The 20,749-nt window shown below is 30.7% G+C and overlaps 1 protein-coding gene across 1 annotated transcript; it reads right to left on the bottom strand.

Moving 5' to 3' along the window:
• Positions 1-781: 781 nt before the first annotated feature.
• LOC142220876 (uncharacterized) lies at positions 782-19,220 on the bottom strand. The gene is made up of 11 exons (XM_075290274.1): positions 19,064-19,220; positions 15,010-15,093; positions 13,828-13,978; positions 13,479-13,618; positions 13,103-13,399; positions 7,072-7,136; positions 6,881-7,007; positions 4,058-4,141; positions 3,850-4,003; positions 3,544-3,683; positions 782-1,185 (listed from the first exon to the last, which is right to left on the bottom strand). The coding sequence occupies exons 1-11, from the start codon at positions 19,122-19,124 to the stop codon at positions 884-886; spliced, it is 1,605 nt and encodes a 534-aa protein (XP_075146389.1). The 5' UTR covers positions 19,125-19,220; the 3' UTR covers positions 782-883.
• Between the last annotated feature and the right edge of the window lie 1,529 nt (positions 19,221-20,749).

The raw sequence follows: 20,749 nt of genomic DNA, 5'->3' as shown, positions 1-20,749 counted from the left end.
AATTTTTTTTGCGACCTATCTGGCTTTAAATCTAGGATCTATAAAGTTAAAATTTGGATACAGATCTCATTTATTGAATTTTCATTCTATTTTTCCGGTATATTAATAAAGCTATTCACGTACAAACAAATGCCAGTTTAAAAAGCCAAATTATGACGGATATTTCGAAGTAAAAAAATATTTTCTTAATTCCAAAATAACTTTAAAGATGCTAAAACCTCAAAATAAGTCTTAGCCTATATTGGAGCGTCTTAAATCTAAAGATTCAATATTTCAGTTAATTTAAAGATGATTTCTTTAAATCAAACATGTGTTTCTTTACTTTAACGAAAATTTGCCTTAGTTTCAAATTGTGTCTTAAATTTAATAAAAAAAATTTTTTTTATTAAAAAATTTATTAAAAAATTTGAAGCAAAGATTATAAACTTTCTTTTAATTAAAATTTCATTATTTTAAAGAAATTTGTCCTTAATAGTGTGTAAATTGCGCATCCTTAAATTGAGGTTGCGAAATCTTTAATATCACGTAAATATTTTTTTTCAGTGTAAAAATAGAGTTGAAGTTTTCTTTAACTTTTTTTTGTCTATAGGGGTTGGAAAATACATAATTGAAATAAATTAATTTGATCAATTCATGTCGAGATTGAAGCAAATATATATAAATATTTGTATTTAATGTAATAGCTACTTTTTTTTTGTAATATAATGTATAAAATATATTATTAATATTCTAACATACGATTTTCTTTAAAGAAAGCGAATATTTTACAATAAATTCTGGATTTACTTTTTTACAATACAAATTTGAAATTGAATTTCTTAGTTATTTAATTAATTGTTTCATCAAGCTACAAATCAAATTATGAGTGCTATATATTAAATTTCTATTCAGCAAAGAATTGCTCATATGGATATTTTGAAAATACTTCATTGATAACGGATGTATAAATTCCACTGAATCCTCTAGCTAAAGGCAAATGCACTTCATTGTAAATATCTTTCCAATTTTCATTTAGAAACAAGTTCATATTGTCTCCCAAGATTTGATCACCATTGAATAAATTATCCACTTTGTATATTATTTGCGTTGGTTTTGCTTCCAATTGCATGTCTTTGATGGCCATGTATGTGGCGCCATTTTTTTCCACAGGAGTTCCAACAAAATCCATTTGTAATGTGACATCAACTGAGAACGTAGAACATTATTATTATTGGATTAGTATATGTATTGTAGTAAAATCAAATAAATTGTATGCAATGTAAAATTGTATTACAGTGAAACCTCTCAAAAGTGGACATGTACGGTCGTCTAAATTTTGTTCTCATATAGCAAACGTCGTATACATATTGTCCATCGTCGTACACATATTGACGTGTCCAAGTTTGAAAGGTTTCACTGTATAATATTCCCTGAATATGGCCCCCATGAAAATTAGCCCCAAAACCTAAATGAAGTAGGACCCCAAAAAATTATATTGAATTATTTGGAACAATAACACTAATTTTTTATATTATTTGGAGGCGACTTAATTTTATTTCTGCGGACCTTTTACATTATGAAAATAGACCCTAATAATTCAAATGAAAATTAACCCCAATTTCCTTTGTGGGATTATGCTCTGCTTTCAAGTAGGGCCTATTCTCGCATTCGAGGATTTGACAGTGGTGGCAACTAAGCAAACATTAGTTCTTCCGGATAGCATTACATCGCTTCAGATTAATCTTGTTGTTTTTCTTAAAACTTAAAAAAATTTCCATCAGTTAGCGTTCACGGGAGCCACCGTGATGCAATGGTTAGCATGCCCGCCTTGCATACACAAGGTCGTGGATTCGATTCCTGCTTCGACCGAACACCAAAAAGTTTTTCAGCGGTGGATTAAGTGGTTTAACTGCAATGTGGAATGCCGTTCGGACTCGGCTATAAAAAGGAGGTCCCTAGTCATTGAGCTTAACATGGAAACGGGCAGCACTCAATGATAAGAGAGAAGTTCACCCCTGTGGTATCATAATGGTCTGAATAGTCTAAGTGAGCCTGATATATCGGGCTGCCACCAGACCTAACCTAGGGTTCATTTTCACAAAGTCTTTTAAATCGTGGAGTAAAAATGAGCTCTAATTTCAATTTGGAATAGATTTTCATGCTTCAGTTATATTTTCTTTCATTTTCATACTGCTCCCTAGAATACATAGTAGTATTATGGGGAATAATAGTTCCAATCATAAAACTGTTGGATTCGACATAAGACGATAATAATTGGGTGGGTTTAAATTTCAAAATGAGAAGTATCAAATCGTCGTATTAATTATTTTTAAATCGCCTAAATTCATAATGGGCAGATAGAGTATCATAGTTATCACTTTTGAATTATCTCTACCCAGCAAAAAAAAAAAAAAAATTGGAAGTTCTTCCAAAGGCACAACTTTAAAAGCACTTCCAGAAGATGCACTCCCAATGATGTTCTTTATTTTAACTACACACAAAAATTTTTTTTTCTGATTCAATCACGAAATTAATTGATCCAATTAATTTTTAATTGAAATGTCTTCAATCACAGAAATGATAGTATCAATTAAAAAATTAATTGAAGGTCAATTAAAAAGTTAATTGATCCAATTAAAAAATTAATTGATACTATAATTTTTGTGCACAGAAAAAAAATTACGAAAACTTTTCCAATTAAAATCTTAATTGAGTTTTAAAAAATATTCAATTAAAAATTTAATTGATTCAACAAATTTTTTAATTGAAATAAAAATCAATCACACAAATTAATAGTATCAATTAAGTTTTTAATTGGATCAATTAATTTTTTAATTGACTGTCAATTAATTTTTTAATTGATACTATCATTTCTGTGATTGAAGACATTTCAATTAAAAAATTAATTGGATCAATTAATTTCGTGATTGAATCAGAAAAATATTTTTTTGTGTGTGATTGATTTTTGTTTCTATTTAAAAATTTGTTGAATCAATTAAATTTTAATTGAATATTTTTTAAAACTCAATTAAAATTTTAATTGGAAAAATTTTCGTGAAATTTTGTTGTGTGTACCCAGGAAGTTCTTTTAATTCAATTTTTTATAACTTGTTTTTTTCATACTTTTAATGGGTAATTTTAACTTTTTTTGTTTCAAATAGGTTAAAAACAGAGTAAGAATTCATAAAATGGCACAAATCATTTAAATTTTGTCGAAAAAAATGCTAAATCCAATCTGAAAAAATTGTGAATTTTTGAAAATATTTGAGATCAAACGTTTCCGACAAGCGTTAGAATCCATTAAAAATTATAAAAAATTATAACAATTATTTATTTGACAAAATATCACAGAATATTTTTAATTTTCATCCAAAACATTGAATTCGGATCACATCTAAAGAAGTGATGCAAATTCAGTGCAACGGCTGTTGAAATTGAGGACTTTCGTCCTATGACAAGCCCATGTTCAATTCATCGCTTCTGCATCAATTTTGCACCACTTCCGGATCCAAAAAGAACATTTTCATTACCTTTTTGGCGACGCGTTTTTTGCTGGGTACTTACCCATTGTGATGTTACTCAATCCACTTCCCTTTATAGGTAATATCAAAATTTTTCCATCTATTGAATAATCTCCAAATAAACTGAGAGCTTTTGCGTTAAATACAAGTTGGTTTGGCTTTGTCATATCCCTGCCGAAACCTCTGAAATGAATGTGTTTAAAATAATAAAATTAAGAATAAGTGAATTGTTCGTTTCTTGAACGACACTTTTTATTCTATAATTTTGTAAATTAATTAAATTCATTTATGCAAATAATTTCGCTGTTGCACGTAATATAAAATTGCTTCCTATAAAACAAAAACTTACTTGACTTTAACTGCTTTAGCTGTTCTCCAACCGTGTACACTGTTCTTTGTTAGTACCAAATCAAAGCTTACTGCACTTTTGCTTTCGCCTTGTTTAACTTTTACCGTATCTAGGGTCAATGGGTCAATTGGTTTCAGGTTGATCGATGTGTCACCTGTGAATTTTTATTTTATAACTTTGTTTTCGGCAAAAATATCACTAATCATACCATCATGTTTTTCAGCCAGGAAATAGTTTATGAGATTTGCTATACATTCTGTATCCCCATATTTACAGGGCTTTGGGTCGCCAGCTGGAAAAGAGAATAGAATAAAATTTTAGTGAGAGAGAAGAGAGAGATGAACTGCGGTTTAGACAAACGAAATTTTACACTAACAATTCTATAAAAGCAAATAAAAAAGATTCATCTTTTATGATTTCTCCATTAGATGGTAGCATATAAGACCAAAATCCAGTCATCTAATCCCAGCTAGATCCAGTATGAAGACTATGGAAATTAACTTCCGCTCGGACTGAAAAATGTATAAATGTGTTGTCGCTTTGATTGTGCTTACGTACAAATCGTTGCCCTCACCAGATATAAAAACTTGGCATCACTACTCTGAATTTCAATTGTACTTCCTAAAAGTATGCTACTCATTTACAAAATCTGAAGTGTTATAATGGAAAATATCAAACGTCCCGTAAAGTATGTTCGATTGAAGTTTTTATTGCAGCGATTGGCATCATGTCATTTACGCACTCAATAAAAAATAAAAAAAACAAATTATTATAATACCATTAATTATCATTGCTTTAATTGGCAATTAGTTGTTGTTTATGAGATTTAAATAACAATAATTTTACTCTACTCATGTACTGCAAATTATTGTAAGCGAGAAGTGACAGATGTTAGTTATTTGTATTTACAAATCAACGTCAAGTATTATAAGGAAACGTTTTGTAATTTATGTAAAATGTGGAATAATATACGCGGCTTATAACATTTGTCTTATTTTCATAAGAGCGAAACTGGTGTTTAATGACTTTAAATAGCTATTTCCATTAAAAACGAAAAATAAATAATTAAAATCCAATACTATAAAATTGTTATACTCTCTTTAAATATGTGAAATTGTTTTAGAAGATATTACATAAGATGGTTTGTAAAGATATTAAACTTATTTTAATGCTTATTGTTTTGCTCACAAAAAAAAAAAAAAAAACAATTAATTGAACAATTAATTGATTATACGCTTCCCTCACACACAAACATTTTAACGGTTGGCTGATAAGTCCCCGGTCTGACACATAAATGGCGTCGCTAGTATTAAATGCATATTATTTTTATATAGTACCAACCTTCAAATGATTCGTGTCAAAATTTGACGTCTGTAAGTCAATTAGTTTGTGAGATAGAGCGTCTTTTGTGAAGCAACTTTTGTTATTGTGAAAAAAATGGAAAAAAAAGGAATTTCGTGTTTTGATAAAATACTGTTTTCTGAAGGGAAAAAAATACGGTGGAAGCAAAAACTTGGCTTGATAATGAGTTTCCGGACTCTGGCCCAGGGAAATCAACAATAATTGATTGGTATGAAAAATTCAAGAGCGGTGAAATGAGCACGGAGGACGGTGAAAGCAGTGGACGCCCGAAAGAGGTGGTTACCGACGAAAACATCAAAAAAAATCCACAAAATGATTTTGAATGACCGTAAAACGAAGTTGATCGAAATAGCAGATGCCTTAAAGATATCAAAGGAACGTGTTGGTCATATCATTCATCAATATTTGGATATGCGGAAGCTCTGTGCAAAATGGGTGCCGCGCGAGCTCACATTTGACGAAAAGCAACAACGTGTTGATGATTTTGAGAGGTGTTTGCAACTGTTAACTCGTAATACACCCGAGTTTTTCTCGTAATACACCCGAGTTTTTCTACACTCCTGAGTCCAATCGATAGTCGGCTGAGTGGACAGCGACCGGTGAACCGTCTCCGAAGCGTGGAGAGACTCAAAAGTCCGCTGGCAAAGTAATGGCCTCTGTTTTTTGGGATGCGCATGGAATAATTTTTATCGATTATCTTAAGAAGGGAAAAACCATCAACAGTGACTATTATATGGCGTTATTGGAGCATTTGAAGGTCGAAATCGCGGCAAACCGGCCCCATATGAACAAGAAAAAAGTGTTATTCCACCTAGACAACGCACCGTGCCACAAGTCATTGAGAACGATGGCAAAAATTCATGAATTGGGCTTCGAATTGCTTCCACCCCCACTGTATTCTCCAGATCTGGCCCCAGCGACTTTTTCTTGTTCTCAGACCTCAAAAGGATGCTTGCAGGAAAAAAATTTGGCTGCAATGAAGAGGTGATCGCCGAAACTGAGGCCTATTTTAAGGCAAAACCGAAGGAGTACTACCAATATGGTATCAAAAAATTGGAAGGTCGTTGTAATCGTTGTATCGCTCTTGAAGGGAACTATGTTGAATAATAAAAACGAATTTTGACAAAAAAATGTGTTTTTCTTTGTAGACCGGGGACTTATCAGCCAACAACGAAATTAGCTTTTGTCATTAGAAGTTCTTTCTTTTGGGCTCATCAAAGTTTCTTGGGTCCAATTGAATCAAAAGGTACAATGTATTTGCCTTGAAAGAGACAACTTTAAAAAATAAAACTTCATCGGTCAAAAGTTTCGTTCTACACACAAAAAAAAATTTTCTGATTCAATCACGAAATTAATTGATCCAATTAATTTTTAATTGAAATGTCTTCAATCACAGAAATGATAGTATGAATTAAAAAATTAATTGAAGGTCAATTAAAAAGTTAATTGATCCAATTAAAAAATTAATTGATACTATTATTTTTGTGATTGATTTTTGTTTCAATTAAAAAATTTGTTGAATCAATTAAATTTTTAATTGAATATTTTTTAAAACTCAATTAAAATTTTAATTGGAAACATATTCGTGAAATGTTTTTGTGTGTAGAGGCATGACTTAATTTATAATATTAGAATGGAAATATTGTTTAATATTTTACACAGAACTTACGAAATTCTCCTTTAACTCCGTGAAAGACGAATACAAGTAAAGTCAATTTTAGAATATAAGAATATGATTTTTGCATTTTTATGGTTAAATTTAATCTTAACTCTAATGCAAACTCTATATTTTCGAATTATTTGTGATGCTTCACCATAATACCATGATGCTTTTATATCATTTTATGCACAGCATATTACTATCATATCAATAGCTGTCAATTTTAGAGTCAATGAATTCTTGAAAAGTTCCGTATTCGTGACAACTGATAGACATATTGATATATTGAGTTAATAGATCCAAAAGCGACATGTTGTAAATACAGTAAATTAATACATTTACACACATATTGAAAATCGTAGAGAATCTATATATTATTTTACTTAATATTGATTTCCTGTGTTTGCTTTTTTTATTCTAAGTAACGAAATGTGTATCTTTTTGAAATTTTTGCAAGGTCCTTTTTTTCTTGATGTATCATTAATAAAATAAAATCGATTAAACTTAAGGCAACAAATATTTAATATACAAAATATCAATTAAACAAAGTCACATTGTAACGATATATGCTATTGTCTAAATTATAAAAAAAAATTGTTTTATTCTATCAAAGAAAAATTTTATGAAATTTTCTTTGCATGTCGTTCTTGAAAAGAAAATAAAATTTTCGTTTCCCAAAAAAGGATCTGTCTTTACTTGAAATTGTTTTTTTTATACCCACCACCATAGAATGGTGACGGGGGTATAATAAGTTTGTCATTCCGTTTGTAACACATCGAAATATCGATTTCCGACTATATAAAGTATATATATTCTTGATCAGGGAGAAATTATAAGACTATATAACAATGTCCGTCTGTCCGTCTGTCTGGCTGTCTGGCTGTCTGTCTGTCTGTCTGTCTGTCTGTCTGTCTGTTGTAATCACGCTACAGTCTTCAATAATGAAGCAATCTTGCTGAAATTTTGCACAAACTCGTCTTTTGTCTGCAGGCAGGTCAAGTTCGAAGATGGGCTATATCGGTCCAGGTTTTGATATAGTCCCCATATAAACCGACCTCCCGATTTGGGGTCTTGGGCTTATAGAAATCATACTTTTTATCCAATTTGCCTGAAATTTGAAATCTAGAGGTATTTTATGACCATAAAGAGGTGTGCCAAAAATGGTGAGTATCGGTCCATGTTTTGGTATAGCCCCCATATAGACCGATCTCCCGATTTTACTTCTTGGGCTTATAGAAACCGCAGTTTTTATTCAATTTGCCTGAAATTGGAAATCTAGAGGTATTGTAGGACCACAAATACATGTGCCAAAAATTGTGAGTATCGGTCCATATTTCGGTATAGCCCCCATATAGACCGATCTCCCGATTTTACTTCTTGGGCTTATAGAAACCTGAAAATGGAAATCTAGAGGTATTGTAGGACCACAAATACGTGTCCATAATGAGTATCAGTCCATGTTTTGGTATGGTCCCCATATAAAACGACATCCCGATTTGGGGTCTTGGGCTTATAGAAACCGTAGAGGTATTTTAGGGCCATAAAGAGGTGTGCCGAAAATGGTGATTATCGGTCCATATTTTTGTATAGCCCCCATATAGACCGATTTTACTTCTTGGGCTTCTAGAATCCGAAGTGTTTATCCTATTTGCCTGAAATTGGAAATCTAGAGGTATTTTCGGGTCATAAAGACGTGTGCCGAAAACGGTGAGTATCGGTCCATATTTTAATATAGCCCCCATAAGAACGATCTCCCGATTTAACTCCTAGGGTTTCTAGAAACCGTAGTTTTTATCTGATTTGCCTGAAATTGTAAATAATCTGGTATTTTAGGCTCACAAAAACGTGTATCGGATTAAGTTTTTATCGGTCCATTTGATAATGTCTCCATATAGACCGACTTCACTTCTTGAGGGTGTAGAAGGCGCACTGATCATGAAAATTGCTTGAAACTCAATGTAAAATTTCCAGATTTTACTTCTACAGATTTAAGATTTCAAGTCAAGACGTTATTTTATAATTTTCGTGCACACTTACAATGATGATTCCTCTAAAACTCAAACAAAAATGGTTCTTATAAATCCAGAATCTGATATAGTCCTCATAGGTGAAATCTTTAAATTTATCTTCGGGAAGTGTCCTCAAGTCCTCAAGCCCTCCTGAAATTTCAAAGGAAACCCTAATATTTGGTTCATGGTGGTGGGTATTTAAGATTCGGCCCGGCCGAACTTACTGCTGTATATACTTGTTTCTTTTATGAGGAGTAATTTTGTAAGCATGAGGTTTTTACATGTTCCTTGTTTTAACAACTCTTTAAGGAAATGTCAAAATAATGGAGAACTTTAGTTCATTTTTCCCATAAAACAAATTACTTTGTTTCTGTGTATTTTAATTTGTAACATTTTACCTATAATTATAATATTCAATTAAAAATAATTGAGTGCAAGATTATTAATACCAGAGAAAATTGATAGAATTCTTGGTTTGTATGCATTGGAATGACAGATGGGTGGAGCAGTATTGAGCTCTTTAATAGATTTTTCATTACGGCCGGGTTAACAATAATGGGACTATTTAATTTTTTAATTATAGGTTAAAATTGATTGATATAACAGGCTAGTAATTTTCTTTCCATTGCTTGTTGTTTGTCTACAATCTCTGTAATCGCCGTTAAGATTTATGTTATTTACATTTACTACCTACACGCAAAAAAAATAATTCTTTCCTTCCAAATGAAATTTTAGACAAACAAAGATCGTTTCTCATTTGATTTTCGCTGTAAGGAAGTTTATTTTGAAGAAATGTATGTAATTTTTGTGATAAACGTTTATGCTTTTCCAGAATGTAAAAACAATTTCATAAAAACTAACTCAAAAAAACAATATTTTCTGGCTAATTGCATTTTCCCTCACATCTTTCTCACTGCCACGAGGTTTTTTAGTTCTTAGCACCTTTTTCTGTAATACAAACAATGTGGAAGAAATTATTCGGTTTTATAATTTTTTTTTTAAATTTTACCTTTCGCCTGGACGGAGAATCGAGCAGACCATACCAGTACACTATCCACTGGGCTACGTAGCTGTTATTGTCATCAATAGACGAATATCGTTATAAGTTATATTTATATAGCATAGTTTGCGGCGCCCACTAGCTGATTATACAAACTTTATTTAAAAGAAACATACATTTAGTTGGGCACCGTAGAGCAATGGTTGCTACGTCCGCCTTGCATACCAAGGGTCCGATCGGTTCGATCCCTGCTTCGAACACCAAAAGGTTTTTTTTACATATATTCCAGATATGTTCGGAAGATTCCGAAAAGATGTTCAACATTACATCCTACTATATTAAATTTTTACTATGAAACTTAAGACTTACAATTAGAAAAGAACAGTGATTGATATAAAAGAAATGGACTGTGTTGTTGGTTCAAAAATAATTGTTTTTATTGAAAAAAATAAAAATTTTGTAACAAACGAATTTTTTTTGGTGATAAAAGTTTAAAATTTTCGAAGAAAAGAAAAACGTTTTCGGTACACGTTTTCCAAACTTTCTTTGCGTGTATATAAATACAAATCCTTAAATGAGGGCCAATAGCTCCGGGTCCTTATCAACGAAATCTTTGAATTAAAGATAAAACAGCTTTAAAATTAGATTCAAATTTGTTTTGCTTACGAGGGCGGTTCGGAAACAATGAATAGTTAGTTTTCCAAAAATATGTTTATTTTTCAATATAATCTCCTGAAACTTCAATACACTTAGTCGAACGCTTTTCTACACTGAAAAAAATATTGACCTAATACGGAAGATTATGCAACCTAAATTTTAGGACTCGAAATTTACGCAATGCTAAGGACAAATTTCTTTAAAATAATGACATTTTAATTAAAAGAAAGTTTATAATCCTCGCTTCAAATTTTTTTTCATTAAATTTAGGACACAAATCTTGAAATTTTGCGTCCCTCTGTTGAAGTTGTAGATCTTTGAAGTAAGGTAAATGTTCCTTAAAATAAAGAAAAACATTTTTAATTTAAAGAAATCGTCTTTAACTCAACTGATATATTGAACTTTTAAACTTAAGATAAAAATGCTTCAAATATAGGCTAAGACTTATTTTTAGGATTTGCATCTTTGGTTTAAAGTTTTTTTAGCATCAAGAAAACAGGTTTTACTTTGAAGTACGTTTCATAATTTGGATTTTGGAACTGAAATTTGAGAAACAGAAACAGAGAATAAAAATTCGATGAATGAGATCTGTATCCAATTTTAATTTTATCGATCCTAGATTTAAAGCCAGGGAGGTCCCTAAAAAATGCCTTTATTTTAATGAAGCCGCATCTTTGGCTCGGAATCAATAGCAAAATCCTTAAAGGAAGGTCAAAATCTTTGGATTCAAGTAAACTTTTTTTGAGTGTAGCAATTCTATCCCTTGATTAAAATAGTTTTCCTCAAGGTCTTCAAAATAGTGGTTTACAATTGTAATTGCATCTTCATTTGAGGTAAAACGCTTGCCAGCAAAGGAATTTTTTTAGATTTGGGAACAAGTAAAAGTCACTGGGAGCTAAATCAGGAGAATAAGGTGGGTGGTCAAGCAACTCGTACTTTAATTCGTTGATTTTAGCCATTGTTAAAACACTCTTGTGCGCTGGTGCGGTGTCTTGATGAAAAATATTTTTTTTATGTTGTAAGCCAGAACGTTTTTCTCGAATTTGTACATTTAATTGATCCAAAAGGTTGCAATAGTACTCTGAATTTATTATTTTACCCTTTTGCAGATAGTCAATCAATAAAATACCTTTGAAGTCCCAAAAAAACGGTTGCCATAACCTTATCAGCCGATTGAATTGTTTTTGCCTTCTTTGGGGCACTTCCTCCAGCTTCAGTCCATTATTTGGATTGTTCTTTTGTTTCTGGAGTATAGTGGTGGATCCATGTCTCATCAACAGTTATGAAACGACTGTTAAAATCCAGTTTATTTCGCTTAAAACGATCCAAACAAGCTTGTTCATTCTTATACGTTTTTGATCGACTGTTAACAAATGTGGCACCCATCTTTCAGAAAGCTTTTTCATCTGTAGTTCTTCATGCAAAATTAAATGGACTCGATCATTTGAGATGCCCATGATATTTGCAATTTCACGCACATTTATTCGTCGATCATTTAATACCATATCATGCACTTTGGCTACAATTTTTGTTCTTGTTGCTGTTTTTGGACGTCCACTACGTGGTTCATCTTCAATGCTTAAATTCAGCAACCCAATTTTTTATTGTTGCCTATGAGCACTTTCACCTAACACCATAACATTATGAATTTCTTGTCCCTATAAAACGTTTTTATGTAAATATTTAATGACAGCACGCATTTCTAATTTTTCCATTGTAAAAAAATTGCTGATGCGTCTTTTTTGAACACCTGTTTTTATATGAAGGAGTTGCCAGATCGAAACAAAATTTAACATGTGTTCATAACAGAGATGGAAGTTTCCAAAACACTTTATTTTTTCTGTTTATACCGCGCTTTTTGTGCTAGGCTAAGAAGTTTCCGAACTGCCCTCGCTAAGAAGTTTCCGAACTGCCCTCTAATTTGATATATATCAAAAAATACTTCAGCAGTAAGAATTTAGTTGCGCTTTTTGGTATACATGAATCGGTAACAATAACGTAAACGAGTAAGCAAACTAGTTTATGATCATTCGTTTACTTTATTGCAACCAATTCATGCAGTATAGATGCATGAAACGTAATGCTATTTTCCTTCATCTATTCCAACAATGCTATAAAATAGGAAACTCAAGATTATATCTCACTTCTGAGCAATATTGCTATTAAAATGAACAATTATATCAGCGCTATGTAGAAGCTGCTCTAAATCGGGACATCGTCCACAAATATCAGCGCTAATTCGGTTGCTTTGTAAACAGTTGGTACTGCCTCTCTCCCTTACAATCCTGTTGAAATAGTGCTCCAGTTTTTGCTGGGATGTATCACTCAATATTGTCAACTGGTCTGTACTGTGAAGCCCCTTATAGTTATTACAGAGGTATTATAAAGTAACCTATTATCTGATATATTCAGTGATATTGAATCTCTTTCGCAAAATTTATAATTTTCCTTTGAAGTTAATATAACCTCATTAAAAAAATAAAAAAAAATGGTTTGTATGTTTTATATTTTTTATTTTAATGACAATATTACAATTGCAATAGTTTGCTTTTATTCCTTATATTCAATCTGTTAATATTTTGTTATATGGATATTTGGCAAAAATTTTGGAAATATATTTATGAAAAATAACGCCAAATCCATGCTGAATAGGTTCAGCAAGTTCGGAAAAGATTTCCTTCCAATTTTCATTCATAAATTTATTCATGTTATCACTCAGTGCCTTATCATTATAAAGGTTGTCAAATTGAAATAATGCACCTTGTAGACTAGCTATATGATAGAATTTATCCAATTTCATGTAAGTTTCTCCATTCTTTTCATATGATAGTCCAGTCCAACCGATTGTCAGGTGGGGCTTAACTATTTAGTTTTGGGTGATATAATTTTAAAAAAAGGTTTTATTAAAAAATAATAATAATAAAAGGCAAGAAGTACTTACTGAAAGTTACATTGCATTTTCCCGTACCAGAAAGTGGTAGGAGTAAAATTTTGCCTGAAATATTATAATCTCCAGTCAGGACAAGAGTATCACCTTCTGATATAATCTCATGATTGACAGCAATATCCTTGCCGAATCCTCTACAATTAGTATAAAGTTTTATTATTATCATTATTTTATTTCTCATATTCACTGAAATGTATAAGAAATTTATAGAAGATATTTTATCAAAATGGACAAAACTTGTTAAATTTTAATATCCCACTTTTCTTGCCTTTTGATTATTATAAAGGCTATGGGTTGTTGTAAAAGTTGGGGAAGAAAATTCATCTTAATGTTATAATCTTACTTTACTTTCTTTGCTCTCATAGATCTTAAACCGGCTCCAGTTCCATTGAGTACAACAAACTTGATATTAACAGGACTATCACCTCCTTTGCCTATTTCCCAATTCTTAAGGGGTAAAGGATCGATCAGTTTTAATCCGAGACTTTCATCACCTGTAATAAAATAAAATAATTATTTGTGTTTATTTATTCAAAATATTGGTAAGTTTAAATATTGTTTCTTTAAATTATGAATGTAATTTATTTTCAAGAAAGTTAAGTGAAAACTTGTTTAGAATTTAGTTTTGTATAACGTAAAGTACATTAAAAGTGGCAAAAAAATATTTAACAATACAATATAGGTTAGTTTTCTATATCATAAACCATAAAAAGAATGATATATAAATTTTTGCAAATATTAATACAATATTAACTGTACACTGAAAAAATATTGACCTAATATGGAAGATTATGCAGCTTAAATTTTAGGACTCGAAATAATGACATTTTAATTAAAATAAAGTTTATGATACTTGCTTCAAAAATTGTTTTCATTAAATTTAGGACACAAATCTTGAAATTTTGCGTCCCTCTGTTGAAGTTGTAGATCTTTGAAGTAAGGCAAAGTTTCCTTAAAATAAAGAAAAACATTTTTAATTTAAAGAAATCGTCTTTAACTCAACTGACTTATTGAATTTTTAAACTTAAGATAAAAATGCTTCAAATATAGGCTAAGACTTATTTTAAGGATTTGCATCTTTGGTTTAAAGTTTTTTTTAGCGTTAAGAAAACAGTTTTTACTTGGAAGTACTTGACATAATTTGGATTTTGAAACTGGAATTTGTTTGTACATGAATACCTTTATTAATATATCGCAAACAGAGAATAAAAATTCGATGAATGAGATCTGTATCCAATTTTAATTTTATCGATCCTAGATTTAAAGCCAGGGAGGTCCCTAAAAAATGTCTTCATATTAAAGAAGCCGCATCTTTGGCTCGGAATCAATAGCAAAATCCTTAAAGGAAGGTCAAAATCTTTGGATCCAAGTAAACTTTTTTTTTGAGTGTACGAACTGCCTTTATTTCTGGACATAAAAAAATTAAGATATTTTAGAGGAATTCGTAATATAAAGTTTTTAATTAAATTAATGTAAATTTAAAATTACTTAAATCTACAATATCAATTAACTTGTTGTAACTCACCACTAAATTTTTCACCAACAAAATAATCGAATAATTTCATAATACATTCAGAATCTCCATATTTACAGGGCTTGGGATCATCGGCTGTAAATAAAAGAAATGCATTTAGGTTTAGTTGTAAAATATCGTTCCATAAAAAATCAAAGTCCAAATTTATTCGATTTCTTCATATTTTATATTGATAAATACTGCGTACATATACAAAAATTTAGTTATTAATTTATTACAAAAAAATAAATTATAATGGTGCATCTCAGTTCATATTATATGAAAATATGAAAATATGATGTACAGTGGGAGAAAAAATGATTCAATTTGTAAGAGGAAAATTCTCAAATGTTTTCTCCATAAGGAGTTAGCATAAAGAGCCCAAAATTGGAAAGATTCATTCGCCTGAATCGAAACGTGTACAGTCCAGGCGTGTATAGATTTGTATCTGGCGTTTTCTTTTCAATGGTTCTATTAATCATGTTCCTTAATCTAAATCTGTCTATAAAGCTCGATTAATAATTGTAAAATTAGGTATTTTCTTTAACAGGAAATAATTAAGAATGTATGACAAACGTTGCAAAGATTTCCTATAATCTTTTTTTTATTGCCTTTAAAGAAATTTGTGCAGAAATGTGTGTAACGTACCCTCCATCATTTACGCCAAAAAAGAAAAAAAAGTTGACACATATCCTGAGATTTTGATTTTCAATTCAGGATTTATGTATGGATGGTGGCCGTGTTGTCAGTATTGGGAATTTTTCCCCAAATCGGGGATATTTTTTCGTGGATGGGGACGAAAATTTTGAGTTGGGGACTTGGGAATTTGGTGAGGAATTTCCACAAATTTGTGGATTTTTGTGTGGAATTTTCGAAATCTGTTCAACATTATAAATAAATAAAATTTAGAGTTATGGTTTATATGAAATTTTTTTAGTTCTACACCCTCAAAAAATCGCTCCTGTAACATATACCCCAAACACATTTTGCTTCAAGCATATATATATATATATATATATATATATATATATATATATATATATATATATATATATATATATATATATATATATATATATATATATATATATATATATATATATATATATATATATATATATATATATATATATATATATATATATATATATATATATATATATATATATATATATATATATATATATATATATATATATATATATATATATATATATATTCAGGATTGGTCCAAACAAAATATTATTCAAACATATTATGTTCCGCCTTAGGGCATACACTGGTAGAAAAAAAATTAATAAAATTTTCTTTGTGTGGATATATTTTTAAGGTGCCAATTGGTTACTTCCATTATTTTACTTCCAGCTTACTCTCTACACAGAAAAAAATTTCACGAAAAATTTTCCAATTAAAATTTTAATTGAGTATTAAAAAATATTCAATTAAAAATTTAATTGATTCAACAAATTTTTAATTGAAACAAAAATCAATCACAAAAATTAATAGTATCAATTAATTTTTTAATTGGATCAATTAATTTTTTAATTGGCCTTCAATTAATTTTTTAATTGATACTATCATTTCTGTGATTGAAGACATTTCAATTAAAAAATTAATTGGATCAATTAATTTCGTGATTGAACCATAAAAAAATTTTTTTGTGTGTAGGTCTCTCTTTCTAAACACATATATGTTTATAGGCTATTTCAAAATTTATATATGTTTGCCTCCAAAACATATTATATTTACAAACATGTTTTGTCCCAAACACAATATGTTCTAACATATTAACATATATGTCCCAAACATGTTATGCTAGTTTATGAACATTATATGCTTGCATTTAAAAATATTGTGTTAAAAAATTCGAGTTCCAAACATATAATTGTTACACCCAAACATATGAAAAACAGTCTTTTTCGTCCGCGTACATGTTTAAAAAGGGGCTTAAAGAACTACACGCAAAGAAAAAAACGTTTGGAAAACGTGTACCGAAAACGTTTTTCTTTTGTTAGAGTTTTTTGAATTGCTTCGAAAATTTTAAACTTTTATCACCAAAAAAAATCGTTGTTACAAAATTTTTATTTTTTCAATAAAAAGAGTTATTTTTGAAACAACAACAACACAGTCCATTTCGTTTATATCAAACACTGTTCTTTTCTGACTTTAGGTCTTTAATAAGACACATTTTACAGTTCAAAATTTAATATAGTACAAAGTAATGTTGAACATTTTTTCGGAATCTTCCGAACTTATCTGGAATATATGTAAAACAAAAAAACAAAAAAAAAAACTTTGGTCGAAGCAGGGATCGAACCCACGACCCTTGGCGTGCAAGTCGGACGTAGCAACTACTGCTCCACGGTGCCAAACTAAAAGTTTCTTTCTGTTAAATAAACTTTGTTTATTCGGTTCGTGGGCGCCGCAAGCTATGCTATATAAATATAACTTATATGGATAATTATCTATTGATGACCATAACAGGTACATAGCTCAGTGGTTAGTGTGTTGGCTTACAAAGTACACGGTCCGCGGTTCGATTCTCCGTCCACGCGAAAGGTAAAACAAAAAATTTTAAATTTATAAAATTGTATAATTTTTTTTTACATTGTTGGTATTACAGGTGTTTTTCTCCCACTGTGTTAAGAACTAAAAAACCTCGTGGATGTGAGAAAGATGTGAGGGAAAATGCAATTAGCAAGAAAACAATGTTTTTTTTTTGAGTTAGTCTTTATGTAATTGTTTTTACATCCTGGAAAAGAATTAACGTTTATCACAAAAAGTATATACTTTTCTCCCAAATACACTTCCTTACAGCGAAAAGCAAATGAGAAACTTTGTTTGTCTAAAATTTCGTTTGGGAGTAAAGAATTATTTTTTATCGTGTACAGAGTATCTTCAAAACTCAAACAAAGTTTCCCCCTCTTTATTCCACGGCATTTATAATTTTCCTTTTTCCTAAGAAATTTTTTACTATTGTGAAATTGACTTGGGTTGAAGTGTTGCACCCCCATCTGCGTATATCACTGTTTTGGAAAATATGTATATCCCATACATATAGAATAGAGTTCATATCGGCGCAACAACGCTTTTTGATCGATTACCCAATTTTATTTCTTGACTATTTAGAACTAAGCGTTGACTCATAAATACACATGTTGACCGAACTCCCATTTTCATTTAGAAAACGACGATTTGCATAAGATAAAAAAATTCGATGACTCTTTATACACATAATTCATTATGATGAGGGCTTACATCGGATGATATTTTGAGCACCCGTCTCCTGGTTTTGTGTTTGGAAATCTTCATCTTATTGTAACTCGCAAACTGGTATAAAAAAATTGCCCATTGCTTTACTTTTTTTCAAAAAACTTGTCAGAGGATTTATGGGGAATTTTAAATTAAATTGCGGATTTTGGGGATGAAAGCGTCCTATTTTAGGGACAAGAGCTCGGAAAATACTGGCAACACTGGATGGTGGGCCAGAGACGCGGATTTAGAATAAATAAAAAAGCATTTCGTATAATCAATATCTTATGATAGGCGACTATGAGCTAAGCTAAAATAAAAGTTTTTAATCCCAAAATATCCTCCTTATGTTTTAGTTAAGTTCCATTATTTAATTGACACATCTTTACATAAAAACATAAACTAAAGCAAAATGAATTTGAGTTCGGTAATATTTGCACAAAATTTAACTATCGATATATCTGATATAACTTGTATATTAACCGATGTTAAGATGTGCATAAACGAGTTTTGGTATCCGGAAAGTGGTAGGCTATTGAGGAGTATTAAGGAGGCTATTTTATGTCTATGAATACAGGATGAATTTAATATTTTAATTTTTTTTTAATTTAATATTTTAAATTTTTATCACTTTTTTAGTTTTTATCACGAATAATGAAAAGTATTCACTTAAATTTATTTTTATTTGACACGTATTTTTCCTTGTTTCATTTTTTGTTTTTATAATATTTAGTTCAACAAATATTTTGTTTAAATTTTCCAATTCCGCTTTTTTCTTTTTGTCAAAAAAAAAATATATATATTAATAACTCACGAAAGGACCCTTTTACACCCGCAAATGTAAGAAAAATCAAAAAAATTGCTTTCGTTATCATAGCGAATTCGTTATTCTATATAGCGCGAACGTAAACTATTTGATTTATTTTTAATAACTGTTGCTATAAATTCATTTGAAGTTTGAATTTATAGTAACTTATGTTTTTTCTATTGTTGCAATGTTACTATATTGTTTACTATTCAGAACCGGATTACATTTTGCTAATTTTTATTAATTTAACAAGTGTAAATTTAAAATGAGTTAATTTCTTTCTTATATCTTTATAAATATTGAATAAGTATAATAGTATTTAAATGAAACAGACAAACCCAGCAAAACTATTTCTTTGAAAGTATGCAAAAAAGAAAACCCTATGATATTTCTAGAAATGTTCTTTACTACATTCATAATGAACCAAAAATCTCTGAACCTGGATAATCATTTTAACCGTGTTCGAATGTAATAGAAAAACAATATTGAAAACTCGTGAACGAATGTTCATGGACCGAAAGTAATAATAACCATGCAAACAATGGTCCATATCAGACCATAATTAAAAAAAGACTCTATATAAACTGATCCCCAAATTTGGATTGCACATCCACTCACATAAGAAATAGGATCACCTCAAACATGTTTCAAGAGCAAAATATTATTTTTGGACGGAGAACTAGCAACATTTTTGTCGCAATAATGTTGTTTTCTCCCAAACATATACAGGATGACCATAATTCGAGAACATAACATGGTTTGCGACAAATATATTACATTTGCCCCATCCAAAAATATTATTTTGCTCTTTGAAATTTTCTACGTGATGTTAATATATGGCCTATAACAACCACGCAAAATTGGTCAATAAATTTATAGAACCGCAAAAATCCCACGGTTAAGCCCATATCCTTAGGGGGTATAGAAATTCACTTTGGTGAGTGTGCAAAATGCCTTGGCGTTATTTTGGACAGGAAGCTTAATATTGAAGAAAGGACGAGAAAAGCCGCTGTAGCTTTGTACTCGTGCAAAAAGGCAATAGGAAAAAAGTGGGGACTATGACCGATAATTGTGCATATACGGCAGTGGTTAGACCTGTAATGCTATATGGTGTTGTAGTCTGGTGGCCGGCACTTAAGCAGCCGACAAGTTTAGACAAAGTTCAGCATATGGGTTGCTTGTGTATCTCAGGCGCATTCAGTAAGACAGGAACAAATTCCTTTAATGTGATGCTGCACCTATTGCCTTTAGTCATTTTCGCGCGCTGCGCGAGCTATCGCTGTGGTGGGCAAAAGGGTTCGGTCCTCAAAATAAGGCTAGATGTGCCTACCGTAGTGGATTGCACTTTGGCGAGACCACTTTTCGACAAAAAAGTTTGAAACTCTAACTCCCAACAGTGAGGCGTGGTGCACACAGGCCCCTGGGAATAAACGATATATAGATGTCTACACTGATGGCTCCAAATTGGATGGACAAGTGGGTTTTGGAGTATATTCTAAAGATCTGGAACTTCGAATAGCGAAAAAAATTACCTAATCACTGTAGTGTTTTTCAGGTTGAAATATTAGCAATAAGAGAGGTGGAGAATTGGCTGAGAAGTAATGTTCCAAAAAATGTTGGCATTGATATATACTCAGACAGTCAACCTGCAATAAAATCCTTGGACTCTGTGTTCCTTAACTCGAAAACCGC

Source organism: Haematobia irritans, chromosome 1 (assembly GCF_050003625.1).
Source record: "Haematobia irritans isolate KBUSLIRL chromosome 1, ASM5000362v1, whole genome shotgun sequence".
Taxonomy (NCBI): Eukaryota; Metazoa; Arthropoda; class Insecta; order Diptera; family Muscidae; genus Haematobia; species Haematobia irritans.
The sequence above is the reverse complement of the archived record's forward strand: the minus strand, read 5'-3'. Positions and strand labels throughout refer to the sequence as shown.